The 16,780-nt window shown below is 41.7% G+C and overlaps 2 protein-coding genes across 2 annotated transcripts in view; both read left to right on the top strand.

Annotated features, from left to right (window-relative positions):
• Window positions 1-3,672, top strand: part of Ankrd45 (ankyrin repeat domain 45) — a 29,384-nt gene extending 25,712 nt beyond the window's left edge. The window contains exon 5 of the mRNA XM_035445821.1: window positions 3,608-3,672. Within this exon, the coding sequence (XP_035301712.1) occupies window positions 3,608-3,672 (65 nt within the window). The remainder of the gene's footprint in view (window positions 1-3,607) is intronic.
• A 155-nt stretch (window positions 3,673-3,827) lies between these two features.
• Slc9c2 (solute carrier family 9 member C2 (putative)) overlaps window positions 3,828-16,780 on the top strand; it is a 50,778-nt gene continuing 37,825 nt past the window's right edge. The window contains exons 1-6 of the mRNA XM_035445820.1: window positions 3,828-3,984; window positions 6,377-6,477; window positions 8,721-8,849; window positions 10,108-10,273; window positions 14,392-14,508; window positions 15,951-16,112. Coding sequence (XP_035301711.1) covers window positions 3,828-3,984; window positions 6,377-6,477; window positions 8,721-8,849; window positions 10,108-10,273; window positions 14,392-14,508; window positions 15,951-16,112 — 832 coding nt within the window. The remainder of the gene's footprint in view (window positions 3,985-6,376; window positions 6,478-8,720; window positions 8,850-10,107; window positions 10,274-14,391; window positions 14,509-15,950; window positions 16,113-16,780) is intronic.

Below are 16,780 nucleotides of genomic sequence, written 5' to 3'. Positions count from 1 at the left end.
ATAAATGTTTTGTTTTAAGTCACCGGGTTTTGTATTTATTGGCTACACAGTAAAATATAACACGTAAACACAACTCAGTAAAATATACACATGTTGGAACTCAGAAATGTCAGGTGACACAATAAAGCCCAGAAAACGTGTCTTTGGTTCTGAAACTGGATGGTGGGTTGCAGCTGCAAATGTCTCCTGGGGGAGCATGAGTGACAACCTCCAGTCCTTAAGGATAGCCCGACCAGAAGCCTTCAGATCCTCTATGAGGCTACTAGAGGGAGTCTATAAGAAGGAGGGAAATGTCCCTTGCAAGCTAGAGCAAAGGGCTCTTGTTATGAGGCCACAGGAAGTTTTTATGATGTTATGTAATGAACACAAAGATTCAGTGAATATGTCCCAACTTACCCCAGAGCCACCTCACCGTTTCTAACGTGGAAGGGTCTGAGCTGAAGAAAGGAACACAGCAGCTTTCAAGTAAAATTAGAACTGTAAATGTTCCAGTAGCTCCTGGGTTTGAAATTGAAATTGCTCTTTACTTCCCAGTCTTTCTAGGTGACAAAGGTTATGAAACCAAGAAATGACTTCTGGGGAACGATAAAATCCAGGGTAGAACTACAAGTGCATCTGTTAATCAGAAACACCTAAGATGGCATCTCGGGGTTCTCAGACAATAGGGTTTTTTTTTTTCCCTATGTGTCCGGGAAGATGGTTTCCAGGTGTTCCAGGTGGCATCACAGCCACACCCAGATGGAAACGGAACTGCCACAGCTATCTTCCTTTCTCAGTGGTGGCATATGCTTGCATAGGAAACTGTCTGACCTACCTTTCTGCAGTCCCATGTCCACCCTTGACCAAATCAACTTATTGGGAGATGGAAAATTATGACTGATCCACTTGTATTGCTGGCCCGTCCCAGTCACACAGCATAGCCTGTCATCAGAAGATAGGATGGGGCAAAGCCCACTTCAGCTTCCGAGCTCCCCAAGGCTGTCAACACCTACCTCTGCTGGCTTTGCTCTCGGTGAAATATGCATTTTATTTATTTCTTATTTCGAGCCAGGGTTTCTCTGTGTATCCCTGAGTGTCCTAGAACTTGCTCTATAAACAGGGCTGGCCTCAACTCAGAGATCTGCTTAGCCTCTGCTTCCCAAGTGTAAAATATAAATTTATTATGACTTTTAAAAAGGCTGTCTACCAGGGAGGTTGTAATGAAGAACTGCTCGTCCATCCCTGTGGTTTAGTTAGATGCTGTCTCTGGCTTTCAGTACCATGGCTAAACCAGAGCTGAATACACACTCTGTCCATGTTTCCCGAGGTCTGTGGACTTGGAGAACCTGAATCTTGAAACCTAAAACTTAAAACTACAAGAGCTATAGTCACAAGGTTTGGGGGAACCAAGAGAGCCTGGGGGGACAACAGTGAAACAGGAGCTAAACACAGCAGGGAAAGGCATTGTTTAGAATGACCTGAGGCAGTACAGCTGAGGTGCCAAGGCAACAAAGGTGCAAATGAGAGAGAGCATAGTGAGGTGGGCACCAGTTGAGGAGAATGAAGGCAGCATAGGGAAAGTTCTCGGGCAAGAAAACCAGACATCTACACAAACAAGAAAGCTGCGGAGTATTTTAGGGTGACATGGATGGATTAGTTATAATTCAGGGTCAGATACAGAACTTTTGACTCAAATTCAGTCCCTAGGAATTGAGACGTCCTTCAGAGTTTCTTTAACACAGAAGTAGATTCAGTCAGCTTCCTGCTGTGATGTTCCCCTGGTGCTCTATGGAGAGAGAGCACAGGCAGCAACTTTGATTAGTAAGCAACAGGAAGAATAGAATTCGCTGCACTCAACTTAACTCCTCCATGGCAGCACACTGCAAACTGAAGATTAGTGTTCACCGGAGAAATATTTAACTGAATTTGTTTCTAGTAATTTAGATCGGAGCCCCCAAATCACATGCTGGACGTTGAGAATTTGTTGACTAGTATGTCCCGGGGAGAGTGGGTGACCATCGTACCTTCAAGCAAAGAACTAAAATTCAATGGCGAGTCGAACGAAGGGAAATTGGAAAGTTAAATATTGAAAGGGAAGAAGAAGGAAAGGAAAATGGTAAGAAAGAATGAATCAGGAGGCCTGTGTAGGGGAAGAAGTCTAAAGGGACCAGAGGGTGATGGGTGGGTAAGATGGATCCAGCATGAAAGCAGAGTGGGGCGGAAGTGAGAAACACAAATATGAGTGAAGTGTAATGTACATATAAGATGTTACAAGGAAACCCATTATTTTGAATGCCAGCTTAAAGTTAATTTTAGAAGGCAGTGCGGTATTGAAGGGGGTTAGGGCTGAACTGGAGAGTATTGGCATAAAAAAGACACCATGTATGTTTTTAAAACCCAACAGGTTCTGTCTTTGTGGCTGTATTTGACCCTTTCATCTGTTAATGTCAAGCAAAGGAAATCAGTTAAAAACAGTTGTAGGTGCAGACTACAGTGTGGCCATTAAATGCATGCTCCTCTGCAACTCAATAACTCCTTTTGGATTGGAGGTGGGGATAATGGGTGTAGCCAATCAGAACAAAAGCAGGTTGGCAAGAAACCAATGGGGCGTCAGCATGGAAACAGCTTTGGCTTTGGTATCAGTTGGTGGGACTGACCCTGGCAAACAGATGCAGAGCTGAGCACAACAGAGCTCCTCTTTGGGATTTTGAAAGGCTGCAGTTTGATGACAACTCTGAGCCATCTTAGGCTTGGAAGAACACGTCTCTGGGGAAGAGCTTGCTTTTAAGGTCATTAACATGGGGAGGAGGGCTTGGAGATGAAGAGCTGCTTGAGGGCCATGGAGTAACTTGAAGATGTAGTGGCCACCTATTTCTTTACGTTATAATCATTGTGACTGACAGCAAATAAGTATAAAACCGGGCAAAAGATGAAATCTATTCCTAAGGTGCCTTCAGAAACTTCCAGGAGTTGTTAGGTTAAGGCCAGCTATAAGAAAAAACAAAAGAACCCCAAGTCCTTCTTGGGACCATCATGTACATTTATGCAGGCGATGTCTTACACAGGACACCAGTTCAGTGGGGGCATCAGGGGTGGTATCCAGCCTGTTGATATGACAAGCCACCTGCCTGTAGTCAGGCTTCACGGCACTGAGGAACAGGTACTTTTTCTTTTCTTTCTTTCTTTTTTTTTTTTTTAACTTCAGTCAAAGGCTCCACACAATTAAACCTCAACCTCGATCTCTGCAGTTTTTTTTTTTTTTAAATATTGTTTACCCCCGTCCTCACTCCCTACTTTAACTGATGTGACACAGCAATTTACTTTGCTTTTCGTTTGCTGAGAGAGGAACAGGAAGTTTTGTAGTTGAAGTAGTCATGTGGAATTCCAGAGTGATCTGTACTAATGGAGAATGAGGAGCATGGCGTTTGTCTTTGCTCCTTTCCTCTCAAAGCGTTCGCCCCTTGAGGTGTTTATGGTGAGCCTGTCTTGTGCTGCGAACCATATTTACAGCCTTAATGAAAATCAAAAACTCAGTCTTGGCCTTTGAGAGGCTCACTGCTCCAAGCAAGCACATGGTCAGATCATGACAAAAAGAGTGCAGTCAGGGGCCTCTCCTTCCCACTTGTAGGTAGTACTGGGAAGATGCAACACAAACGCTGCTGCTGCTTCCCTGCAAATATTCCTGGAGCATGAAGGAGAGTGGGTGGCATTAATGCGCTCAGCTCTGAGTGTGCTACCACCTCAGTTAGGTGGCGTGTGGATGGATTGGATCCTGGGAGACCTCACTCCCAACCTCTTTTTTTTTTTTTTTTTTTTTTTTTCATTTTACAACAGGGTAGTCTGCCATAATGCAAACGACTTCTGGAGCAGCATTGTTAAACAATTTATCTTTCTGGGCATCAAAAGATGACAACAAGCCTGATTTACTCTGTGGGAGGTCAGCCGATTACTTTGTGGTCCAGAAGCATTTCACAATTATTATATTTGCCACTATTGTTTTGGGAGGTAAGTAGCCATGTGAGACTCCTCTGTCTTTAGAAACTTTTCTCATTGTAGAAGGAGATCACAGCTACGTTAAAAGAGCAGCCCATGGAATGTCAAGATGAGAGTGAAGACTGCCAGGCTAGCTTCATTCAGTTTCTCAGGAGCACTTGTTTACATCCCTTTATTCAGTAACACTAGCTGGGCATGGTAGGGTGGTAGGACCTTAAAGAGAGGGAGACAGTCCTTGCCATTATGGAGCTTTCGCATGGGGGAGGCAGGCAAACAAATAATCATGAGGCAATGTGTTAAGTGTTGACGTGAAGGATTTTCTAATAAGGAGGAAGGAGATCCCGATACTGCCTAGATGACCAGGCCTACCCTTATCAAATATACAATATGAGGGGAGACCGGTTGGCAAACAAAGAGGACACAGGCAAACGATCTGCAATTTGTATAGTTGGTGTCATTAACCTTGTTTATTATGCCTTTTTTAAAAGACGATTTCATTTTATTATATGAGTAGGAATCTTTTGCCCGCATACATGTCTATGCACCATGTGCATGCAGTGCCTCCAGAGGCCAGAAGAGAGCGCTACAGCCCCTAAAACTAGGTAATTCCAGTTGTTTGTGAGCTGCCATGAATGCCAGGGTTGGGAACTGAGCCTGGGTCCTCTGGAAGATCAGCAAATGTTCTTAACCATTGAGCAATCCCTCCAGCCCCAATTTTGGTTTTCGATGGGATTTTTCTTTACTCCACCCACTTTTCTCTAATGTTCCTAGAAGAACATTAGAGAGGGCTTTGTAAATAGAGGCCTCCTAAACATTGGTTAAGAATTCAGCAGGTGTGCTGGGTGTTGGTGTCGCACGCCTTTAATCCCAACACTCGGGAGGCAGAGGCAGGCGGATCTCTGTGAGTTCGAGGCCAGCTTGGTCTACAGAGTGAGTTCCAGGACAACTTCCAAAGCATTACAGAGAAACCCTGTCTCGAAAAACCAACCCCCCCCCAAAAAAAATCAGCAGGTGTAGTGAATAATATTCATAGAGATAAAGTAGCTTACTCAATAAAGCAGGTGCCTTATTCTAAAGTTAACTCCTGTGAGGAAAGTTTCTAAGTCTCTTAAAAGAATATTTACTTAGGAAAAATATCAGCTGCTTCAAAACCTTTTCTGGAGTAAGAAAGATCATGTAGGACCAACAATGAAACAAATATATGCAAAGGGAATCTTCATTTTAGCATTTATCAGGGTGTGAAACTGTTTTGTCTACAGATTTTTAATATAGTCACTAAGGACTTTGGTTCCTTTTGGTACCCACGATGATCTGATGACCATGAGCTTTGCCGACTCTAGATATCCTCTGAGGATGTAAAGATAAGTGGCCAGCAGCAAAGGGCATTGCAGAAACAGCAAGAATACCTGCCCTTTACCTGGCTTTAAGCATAAGAAGTATTCAGCAATTATTTACTGGGAGGCAGAATGCAAGAACCTGGGCTGCTGGTGGGTCTTGCTTTATGCACAAATGTGCAGGATTATGGTCAGTCTTGTGTCTCTAGGGGAAAGAGATGAATAGTCTTGGACGGAACAGACTTAAAGGCAGCCAGACAGTGACAAGTGCCTTTCATGATTGTCCTGTGAAGGAGGTGTTCCTTATGACACAGTCAGTTTCACGTATTTCTGTCTTCCAGGAAAATTATGGAGTATATGTTATTTTAGCACAGAATGAATGGTTATTAGCATAAAATGAAGTATATGGGTATTAAGTTTGGCCTTTTCATTAATTTCACCATCAAACTCATCCGTAAGATGCCTATGGAGAGGTCCTAACACGTTCCTGTGTGAGCAAGTGTGAGGCTGGTGAAACCTCAGTATTTTTCATATTACCCTATGAGGGATGCCTAATTACATGCATCTTATACTTAACAAATTGTATTTGTGGGTCATCGAGGTTGTTTCAGAAGTAAAAGCACTTGCCTCACAAGCCTGTATTCCTGAGTTCAATCCTCAGAACCCACATGGGGTGGAAGGAGAGAACCAATTTAACAAGGTTGTCCTCTACACACACACACACACACACACACACACACACACACACACACACAGTGCAAACATGCCCATGAATGCACATAGATAGAGAAGATAGATAGAATTTCCTAAACCCAAATAGCATTTGTAATAGTTATTAACTATTCACACATACTATGACTCAGAAGTTGAAAATTAAATAACTAGGCTGACAATTACACTATTCTGAAAATATAAATAATCATTTGTCTCTTTCAATAATGTTTATTTTTTAATTGACATGTAATATGTTTGTGTATTTATGGATTATAGTACAACTTGACACAGGTATACAATGCATCAAATAGGGTAATTGCCATTTTGAAATTATAAGTTGTATTTTTATTTTTTAGGGGTTTCAAAGATGATTTTAAAGAATTCTGAGGCCTTTGTCTTGATGGTTCTGTCTCTGTCAGGATTTGTGACAGGTCAACTGGCTTACCATTTTATTGAGGTACTGTATACATAATAAGTTACAGTAAATCCAAGGCCAAACACCTCACAAAGGCCCATTCCTAATGTGTAAGTTTTTCCTCTTCTGCAGTCCTGGGGCTCAAACCCAGAACCTCATGCATGCTAGACAGAAACATCTTATCAATGACCCACACCCCCAACCCTATGGAATTAAAAAAATGTAAACAGATACTCAAATAATTTCATATGACACTAAGCATTTTTGCGAAAAAAGACACGTAAGAAATACAGCAAGAGAATCGTAAGTTAGGAAAGCTTCAAATTGAAAGTGAGGCCAATTCATCTAATTGGCAGGTTCCTTGTCATCCTTCTCTGAGCCATAACCTTTCCCCTGTTACTCCTTCTGAGTTCTTGTTTCTTTCCACTGTGGGCACACTGGCTTATTCTCTGATGTTCACTTTAAACTTTTAGGGACTTGGCACAAAAGACAGCATCTCTTTTCTTTTTTAAGATTTGTTTATTTTATGTGCATGGGGTGTTTTGCCTGCATGTATGTAAGTGTGCTGCATGCATACCTAGAACCCCTGAAACCAGAACAGGGTGTCAGATCCCCGAAACTGGAGTTACAGACAGTTGTATCCACTGTGTGGGTGTTGGGAAATTCACCTGGCCCTCAGCAAGAGTAGCCAGTGCTCTTTACTACTAAGCCATCTCTCCAGCCCCTGCACCAGTTATTTTCATGATAAAGCATGGCTGCTCTTTTTCTCTCGGATTAGATATGAAACATACATTAAACACAATATAGCCACAAGAAAATATTCCTTCATTTTTTTTTTCAGCTTATTAATGCCTGGCTTTAACAGCAATGCAGTGTGCATTTTAACAAGTTGTCTCCATCCAATGTTTTATTTTTTGAGATGGAAATAATACCTAGAGCACATTTATCGAGGGCTGCAGAAGCCTGTCAACCTCCTGAAGTTCCACCACTCCCACTAGCTAACACCGTTTGAGTGTCTACTATGTGCCACGATCATTTTTAAGTGCTCTATACTCAACTCATTAGTCCTGAGTTAGCTCGTTGATTCTTGCAGGAACTCAATGGCAGTAAACTTTCCAGCCGCTTCACAGACTGAGGCACAGAGAAATGAGATAAGGCAGTCATTAAATTGGAATGGTCTAGAATAAACTTTTTAGGAGGGAGGGAACATTTACAGCACTTCAACGACTGTTGTTGTGTTTTCTATTACTTTATGTACACCCCCACCATTCCATTCATGCCTAATATAACTGATTATACCACCATCTAACTATACTATTTCTCTGCTGACTGACTGGAATATTTTTTTTTTTCAATTCCAAGCAGCTCCCCATGAAGCCACAAATATCTGTGTGAGAATATATAATAGACATATTAAAATAAATATCAAACAGCTTAATAAAGACTTGTCTGTAAATTGGATAGTATATCTCAGGTAACACCAATGGTAAGAGATATATATCAAAAAATTAAAAAAGAGATATATATCATTTTTGCAAGTACCAACTTTAGGTTCTTAGCAATATTGGTGTAAAACTATCAGAGAAGATCAGTTTAAAAGGAGGAAAGAGTGGAAAAGGAGGGGCTGGAGAGATGGCTCAGTGGTTTAAGAGCATTTGCTGCTCTTGTAGAGGATCTGGGTTCCGTTCCCAGCACACAGACTGGCAGCTCACCAACCCTCTATAACTCCAGTTCTAGGGGATCTGACAACCTACCCTGGCCTCTTGAGCCACATACATATGGCGCATGTACACAAATGCAGCCAAAACATGCATACACATACACATAAAATTAAAACAAACAAACAAACAAACAGAAAGTTACCTCAAAGGAGGAAAGATGTATTTTGGCGCATGGTTTCCTACTTTTTGGTCCTTGATTGTTCAGTTCCATGGCTGTGGTACTTGGAGCATTGTCATTATCATAACAGAGGATGGGGTAGAGAAGGGCTGTTCATCTCACGGCAGAAAGAGCTAGAAAGGCAGGGGTTGGGACAATATACGCCCTAGGACGCTACATCAGTGACCTTCTTCCATGAAGCATCCATATTCTAAAAGCCCAAGGATGTTAGCATCCTCATGATCCAAGCACCTCTCAATAGTGCCACCTGTTGGAGCCAAGTCCTCAAAACAGTAACCTTTGGGGCAGGGGGTGGGGGAGGAAGGAGGGAGCGACGCGGGGGTGGGGGTACACTTCTAAACAACCACAAGTAACAGACTGATTTTTCCATGCATTTGTTACTTTAGGTGCACCAGGTTGTCTACCCTCTTCTAAAAACACCAAGTTTTTCACTTTATTGTTATTTTTTACCTTTAATTGTATTTGTGGCTTCTCTGGATGTGGACTTTTACATAGTCAAGAATGTGTTGTGGCAGGTAAGAAAACATTGTAACACATTTTTAAATTAGTGCTCTGTAGAAGCACTGATCTAAAAAGAGTTGAGGGACAGGGTGTGTCGGGGGGAAATTAGTGTTCGCTGAGGGACTGTTCCATTTGGGATCTGAGTAAATAACGTCTCAGTTTTGCCCATGGGCAAACGGAAGTCACAGTTGGGTCGGGAAATATTTGGGTCTGGGTTCTGGTTCTAACCTGGCTTCATCATGACGGTGTCTTGTACTTTTGGTTGTGAGCCTAGCCTTTAACGGCTGCGCTATTCCTCCAGCCCAGACAGTGTCTTCTTTTAATTGCTGGGATTGTAGTTATCATTTCTTGTTTTCCTTAACTACACTCGTTGCACTATTGTATTTGTGTTTTCAGAGAACGTTTTCCCCATTTTGGTTTAACGCTGTTCTTTCTAGCATCTTGAATTAAAATGAATTGTAGCATTTTAATGGTATTTTGCATATTCAATGCTTGTTTTTCCCTTTTATGTGATCTCATGTTTTGATGCTTAGTGTTTTCATTATTATTCAATTTTAATTTTTAAATTTTTTTTTTGGGGGGGAGGGCAGCCCATTCATTCGTTTTTTAGTGACATAGTTTTGGCTGGTCTGGACCTCACCATTGTAGACCAGGCCTTGAATTTACAAAGTTCTGCCTGTTAGGGGCATGCCTGCAGGGTGTGAGCAGTGCAGCCATAAGTAGACATAGACAAGTAAGTAATCTGTGGTGTGTTGATTTAGAGTCCTTTGGGTGCATCGTATCCTCAAACTCCGTACAATTTGATGCCAGTTAAGAATAATAAAGTAATGGCTAGAGCCATGGCTCATGAGTTAAGACACTGGCTGATCTTCTAGAGGACATGGGTTTGGTTCCCAGCACCCACATGGCAGCTCACAACCATCAGTTCCAGGGCATCCGATGCCCTCTTCTGGCCTCCATGGGCACCAGGCATGCAGGTAGTACACATGTTACCGATATACTTACAGGTAGAACACCCATACACATAACATTTAAAAAAAAGAAAGAGAGAAAGAAAAAAGAACAAACTTAAAAAGAATAAAATGGTGAATATGACCAAAATAATTGTATGGATGCATGAAGTCATCAAAGAATAAACAAAAACATTACATTATTAGAAATAATGAAACAAAAAAATTAATGTGTAACCCAGGATATGGTTCTTCAGTTTGAGTAAATGCAGTCTTATCATCTTTGGGTAGATGTGACACTGTGTGATGAATTGCTTCACAGGTCTTGCTAACGGGAGTGATTAGCTTTGGTACAGCATTTGTCACCATTGCATATGTGGTTCTGAAATTCAATGAAGATTCATGGGATCTGCAGTGCTGTTTACTCTTCAGCATCACACTGTGCGTAATAGACCCTCTCCATTCCGTCAACTCGCTGAAAACGATTGGTATGTTGGTTCCTTTCTCTCGCTTCCCAGATGTGAGGATACCGTATTTCCCTACATTGCTTCCCTTTTCTCACCTCCCAGATGTGAAGATACATTGTTTCCTTTGGACTGTATTTTCCTTGCATGGATTATGTATTCAACAGACTAGGGATTAGCGCTTTGCTTTTTCAAGGATAGATGACTGACTTGAAGGCAATGCAGGCAGATAAGACAGTCCCTGGAGATAAACCTAAGTATCAATCCGTAATCAGATTTTGAGTCATTCCAAGGTCATGTGGAAACATTCCAGTACTTCACATCCAGATTAAAAACTGGAGAACAGAGTTCCCTTAAAACAAAAACTATAGATATACTATCCTAGGAATAACAATAACGATGATGATGGTGATAGTACCTCAACTATATATATTTTCAATTATTGTTTCAAAACCCCAAGGCAAAAAAGAACATTAGACAGGTCCAGCTTCCTCTGTAATGATGATGGTGATGTCACTTACTGTGATCAGTTTGGGTTTTTATCCAATGGTTTAATGAAGTGATTGCTTTTATTTTCTTTTATTTTTTGAGGCAGGGTTTTACTATGTAGCTTTGTCTTATTCAAAGCTCACTACGTAAACCAGGCTGGCCTTGAATTCAGAGATCCACCTGCCTCTGCCTCCTGAGTTAGCGGTTGCTTTTAAAATACGTGGGTGTATAGGAAAGCAAACTAAAGAATAATATAAAATTAAAAAAAAAAAAGGAAGGAAACTGAACAAGCCAGGGGGATCAAGCAGCAAGCAGCACTCCTCCATGGCCTCTGTCTCCATTCCTGCTTGAGTTCCTGCCCCGAATTCCTTCAATGATGGACTGTGATATGGAAGTGGAAGCCAACTGAACTCCTTCCACCCCAGGTTGCTTGTGTTTGTGGCATTTATCACAGCAATAGAAATCAGAGCAGGGCAGTAGCTTTTTTTTTGAGTTTCTTTTATTGTGATTTTATTGTTTTCGTAACAAGATCAGCTTAGAACTGGATCACTTGGCCCTTTCTCTTCTTATCGCCTCCCAGTTCAAAATGCTTGCATCTCTTAATTGTCAGCATCCTCTTAGATCTGCAGTTGGGGCTCAACATACTCAAGCCTCTGCACGATCTTCTTTGTAGTTTTAGCCTTTTTTTTTTTTTTTTTTTTTTGAAAATAGGTTTAGTCTGCCCACCATAGCCACTCTGTTTCCTGCCACAACACCGCTTTCCCTGGACATACAAAGAGTCTTTGCCCTTCATGTACTGTGTTGCTTTATGGGGCTGGTGCTTGCCATATTTCTTGCAGAACGTCCGGCGAGTCTTAGGAACGTTCACCATGTTGGCGGGAGTGATATAAATCAGTGTGTGTTTACAGATGGCAAACACTGCAAATCAGTATTTCTCTTCCTCTGTTTTTAAAAGAGGGTCTAGAAACCAAGCCCTGTGTATGTCAGACAAAAACTCTACATCTTAGCTATATCCCCATCCCAGATGTGGTCTTTTTAGTTCTGGAGAGCTGGTTTATTGGTATACCACTGGACATGGGAGACATAAGAGGCCTCAGTCAAAATTTCTAGAGAGGCAAACCACAGGGTTAGTGGAGAAAAGAATGTTCTGCAAAGAAAGGGCCAATGAACTTGAAGACACAGGGGTGGGAACCATCCAGAATGAATGAGAGAAACAGACTGGGAAAAACTGAGCTTTGATAAGCTGTGGGACAAACACAGGGGACCCAACATATGAATCCCCAAAGGTGGCAGATAGAGAAGATCTATGAATGAATAATGAATAAAAAACTCTTAATTTGGTAAAAACCCAAAGTTTCAAATACCTCCAAAAAATTCCCCAAGTCTAAGAAAAACAAAACCATACCACAGTAAATCAAAATAAAATGCTTGAAAATCAACAATACAGAACAAAACCCTCAACAGCAGCCAGAGGACATGGTAAAGATGTTTATTATATAATAACAATTAGAGAAACCTCTTCAGAAACATGAAGATACAACCCAAAAGACATCAAAGTAACTTTTTCTTTTTTTTAAAAAGAGCATTAGAAGAAAAGGACTGTCAGGTTAGACTTCTACACTCAGTATCTTGAAGGCAAGGTGAAACAGAGGCTTTCTCAAATATGGATTTCTCATTCAGATGGAAGTTTGGATGTGCAATTTGATCTACCCAATCCCCTGGCAACTACTAATCTAATTTTGTTGCCTGAGGGTTTGTCTGCTCTGGACAAACCATACAATGCAATAGTCCTTCTTTACTCATGGTCTGTTTCAAGAAGCTCAGCACTCGTCTGAGACTACATATAATATGGAGTCCTAGATACAATGTTTTGTCTTACAGATTCACATCTATGAGAAAACTCACTTTATAAATTAGCCTCATTAAGAAGGTAACAGCAATATCTAATAACCAACCAGAAAAATTAAAACAATATATTGTAATTAGCTATTTTAAAACCCATGGATTGTTTATTTCTGAAAATTTTCATTTTCTATTTTGGGACCACAGTTGGCCTCAGAGAATGGAAATGATGGCGAGTAGGATGACAGCCATACCAGGCCAGTGTACACGGCTTTTGTGTCCGGCGCCTTTTACTTACAAGGTTCTCAGGGTTCATTGTGCTGCAATTGGATCAGCATTCCTTTCTGTGGAGGGATACTGTCCTGCTAGAGGGGTATAGCCACCTGCATTTATTTACTCATTAGCTGACAAACCACCGAGTTGTTGCGAATAATGCTAAACATTCATATACAAACATCCATGTATGTACAATTGCTCACTTATATTTTATACTCTTCCCTTTCCTTCTGAGACAGGGTTTCTGTCTGCAGTTCTGACTGTTCTGGAACTCACCTACTATATAGACCAGGCTGGCCTCAAACTCAACAGAGACCCTCCTGCCTCTGTCTCCCAGCTCTGGGATTTAAGGCATGTGCCACAACACCTGGCTATTTCCCACTTTCCTAAAATGAGCTTCTTCTGGGCTCTGATGTTTATTCAAGTTAAATGTGGTATCCTAAGATCTGTCTCGTCCAGAAGCTTAAAAATGTTTCAGGCAAGGAAGGTAGAAGCCTCAGCAGATAAAGCGTTTGCCACACAAAGCATGAGGACAGTAGTTGCGATCATTCGGCACCCACTTCAAAGCCAGGTAGATGCAGTGGTTTACCTGTAATCCCTGTGTGGGGAGAGCAGAGACCAAGAATCCCTAGAGCAAGATGGCAAACCAGACTAGCTGAAACAGAGCGCACTGGGGTCAGTGAGAGACTTTGCCTCAATATGTGGGGGGACAGTGATTGAGGAAGACAGTTAATGTCGACCTCAGGCCCCTCATACACGTCGTGTCCATGTGCACAGGTGTGAATACATAGAGGTAACCAGATTCATGGATATGCAAACAGAAAGTAAAAGGAATGGAACAAATATTGGAGGTGGTGGACATGTAAAAGTTGGCTTTAATTGCCAACTTGTCACAAGCTAGAGTCATCTGAGAAGAGAGTACCCATGTGGGATTGTCTAATAAAGTTGGCCTGTACACCTGTGTGTGTGTGTGTGTGTGTGTGTGTGTGTGTGTGTGTGTGTGGTTGTCTTGATTATGAATTAATTGTTACAGAAAAACCCAGCCCAGTGTGGTGGTACCATTCCCTAGGCAGGGGATAAATATACAGAGGCGGCTGAGTACAAGTAAGTATGCATGCATCGATTTTGATAGCCCGTGTGATGTGACTGGATGCTCTAAATTCCCGATGTCTTGACTTCCCTGTTATGATGGACTATAGCTTGGAATTGTGAACTAAAATAAACCCTTTGTCTTGTAAGTTGCTTTTTGTCAGGATTTATTTTTAATCACAGCAACAGAAATAAAACTAGGTCAGGGCAACATAAGGGGTGCTCCCATTACCTTCCTTTGCATCCAAAAAGTCAGAAGGCTTAGCACAAAATTTAAAACATGTTGTCTGTGATTGTTTCACATATTCATGCCAGTCATGATCACCTTCTTTCTTTCTTCCTTCCTTCCTTTCTTTTTTTTTCTTTTCCCCTAGCATGTTGTAGCTCACCTCTGTTTTCTATGCAGGAGCACCACATTGAATTATACTTTGTGTTTCCATTCCCAGGCATTTCTAAGATGTACACTGACATTATCAGAGGAGAGTCACTGATCATTTGTAGTTTCACGTGCATTTTCTTCGGCATCTTCCGGGGCCAAACACCTAACGTTTCCATGTTCAGGGGTAAGATCATTGTGTTTTGCCCACATATTATCTAAAATTATTCTTGTTGAAATGAAAGTGCATTTGTCTTTGTAGCTTTCTCTATACATTGCTATTGGACCAATTAAAATGATTAAGTTAGATAACAAGAAAATAATTACCATCTTTGCATTTTTACAGATCACTGCAGCACGAAGTGTACATTTTATGACTAGTGAAATGCAAACAGGTGTATACAAGAGAGCTGGAGAGAGGAAGGGAAGGGGGAAATGATATAATTTTATAAGCTCAAAAAAGGAAAAGAAATAATTAAAATAATAGTAATAAAACCCTTTATTCCTCTCCCCTAGCATGCACGCACATATACACATTATGTCATCTGGCTTAGGCTATCTCTTGTGCTAGGATCATTATGTTTCTCAGCCAGTGGATGTTAAGAGTTGACTTGTCATAGATTTGATGATGAAAACAGACTATTCATCTAGTATTGGTAGAACAACCCTGAGAATGACAATAGCTGGATTTGTGTGGCTAATGGTCACTGGAATGTGGAATGTTTCCTTGACAGGTTTCTAGATGTTGTACTAGTAGCTAGAGGAGAAAGGGGAAAATCAAATCATAGCATGAAGGGAAAAGTTGTCCTGTACAGAGAAATCCTGATTAGAGGCACTGCTGATCACGCCTGCTTGGGCGTGGTCAGAGTTACATAACACAGGTTTAAGAAGGAGGGGGGCTCATGAGGCTCTCTTTTGCCTGGCTGAGCTGACTGGGAAGGATTTCAGGGTCCTTCCTGCTCAGGTGCAAACCTGGTGACTGGCTCCCTTGAGTGAGTGATTACTTTTTCCCAGTAAACCATTGTTTATCAATCTATGCTGACTCCACTTTGTAAATGTCAATATCCTCTTGTAATGTATTTGTGGCAGCTGCAAGAGGAGGGTGGAAAGGCCTGAAAGCAGAAAGGCATTTGCAGTGCTTATCAATGAAGGAGCTGTGGTAATTTGGGTAGACAATTCAGAAATGATTTATTAGCATATACTAATTATGCATAAAATGGGTTTCATTATGGCATTTTCATATAGGTACATAATATATTTCAATTACATTCACCCTGTCAGGCTCTCTTGCCTCTTTATCACTCCCATTAATCCTCTTTTCAACTAGCTCCTCTACTTAATGTCTTTTTGTGTGTGACCCAGGTTTCAATGGGATTGGCAGGAGTGTGGGTGGGAGTTTGTTTACATCCCTGGAGAAATTGATGTTAAGTTGTAGACTGTCCCAGAAAGACAAGCCTCCTTTTCCGACTTCCGCCTGGCACTCTTCTCTGCTGAAGAATAACCCTGTTCACAAGCCTGAAGAACAAACCCAAGTGCTATCAGTGAAAAACAAACAAACAAGCAAGCAAACTCCCAGACGCTAAACTCAAGTTTTCCTTTCTCATCTTCTCTCCTTTCTTTTACTTTTAGAGTTACATGTAATCATTGGGCTCAGCTTCGATATCTTTGGAAGCACAATTTGTGGATATTGGTGTACAAGAATCATTCGGATTATATTGACCGACCTTTTTAGCAACACGCTGACCAACGTTGTTCTCTGCTTTTCACTGGTGTACATGACTTTCTACCTTGGTAAGGCAAACGAGCGCAAAACCTGCTGTCCCCCCGGGAAAGCGTATGATGGATGAATCTTGGTTCTGCCCTGTTCCTTACTCCAGATGCTTCTTCACAACAACTTCCGCCTCTTTGCAGTCTCCTTTCTGTTTTGTCACATGACTTCTCCTCTCCATGGTCTCCAGTTCTCTCCTGCCCTCTCTTAGTATCCTCCTCATCGTAAACTCCGCGTCTTTCCTCTTTGCACTCCCCCCTCTGGGTACCCTTACCCCTTTGCGCTCTGTTCTCTAACCCTATAGGCAGTCCCTGGCAGATCCCTACGAGGACACGGAGTTCGTTTCTGTTCTGATTCTTGAGCAGCTCACCTGTAAAATGGGAAAGTTGGCAGAGAAGCTCCTGAGGTCTTTCCCAGCTCACTTAGTAAGCCGAGAAGGCTGTTGAAGTGCCGAGCTTTCCTTCCATCTAGAAGGCAGGAAAGGAGAGGGAGAGGTCAGGGTGTTTCTGAATGGAGAAGCTGGGGCCGGGCAGTTAGCTCAGTCCCGCAAAATTGGGACGTGAAGTGTTACAGTTCCCATGAGCCATAGTAACTACGACCGAACTGCTTTTGCTCTCATCCCATCCAGTGGAGCAACTTCAGCCAACTAAGATTTCAGATTTTAAGAGCTCTTTACACGCCCAGTTACGGA

Source organism: Cricetulus griseus, chromosome 5 (assembly GCF_003668045.3).
Source record: "Cricetulus griseus strain 17A/GY chromosome 5, alternate assembly CriGri-PICRH-1.0, whole genome shotgun sequence".
NCBI lineage: Eukaryota > Metazoa > Chordata > Mammalia > Rodentia > Cricetidae > Cricetulus > Cricetulus griseus.
This window is presented reverse-complemented; position numbering and strand designations above follow the sequence as displayed.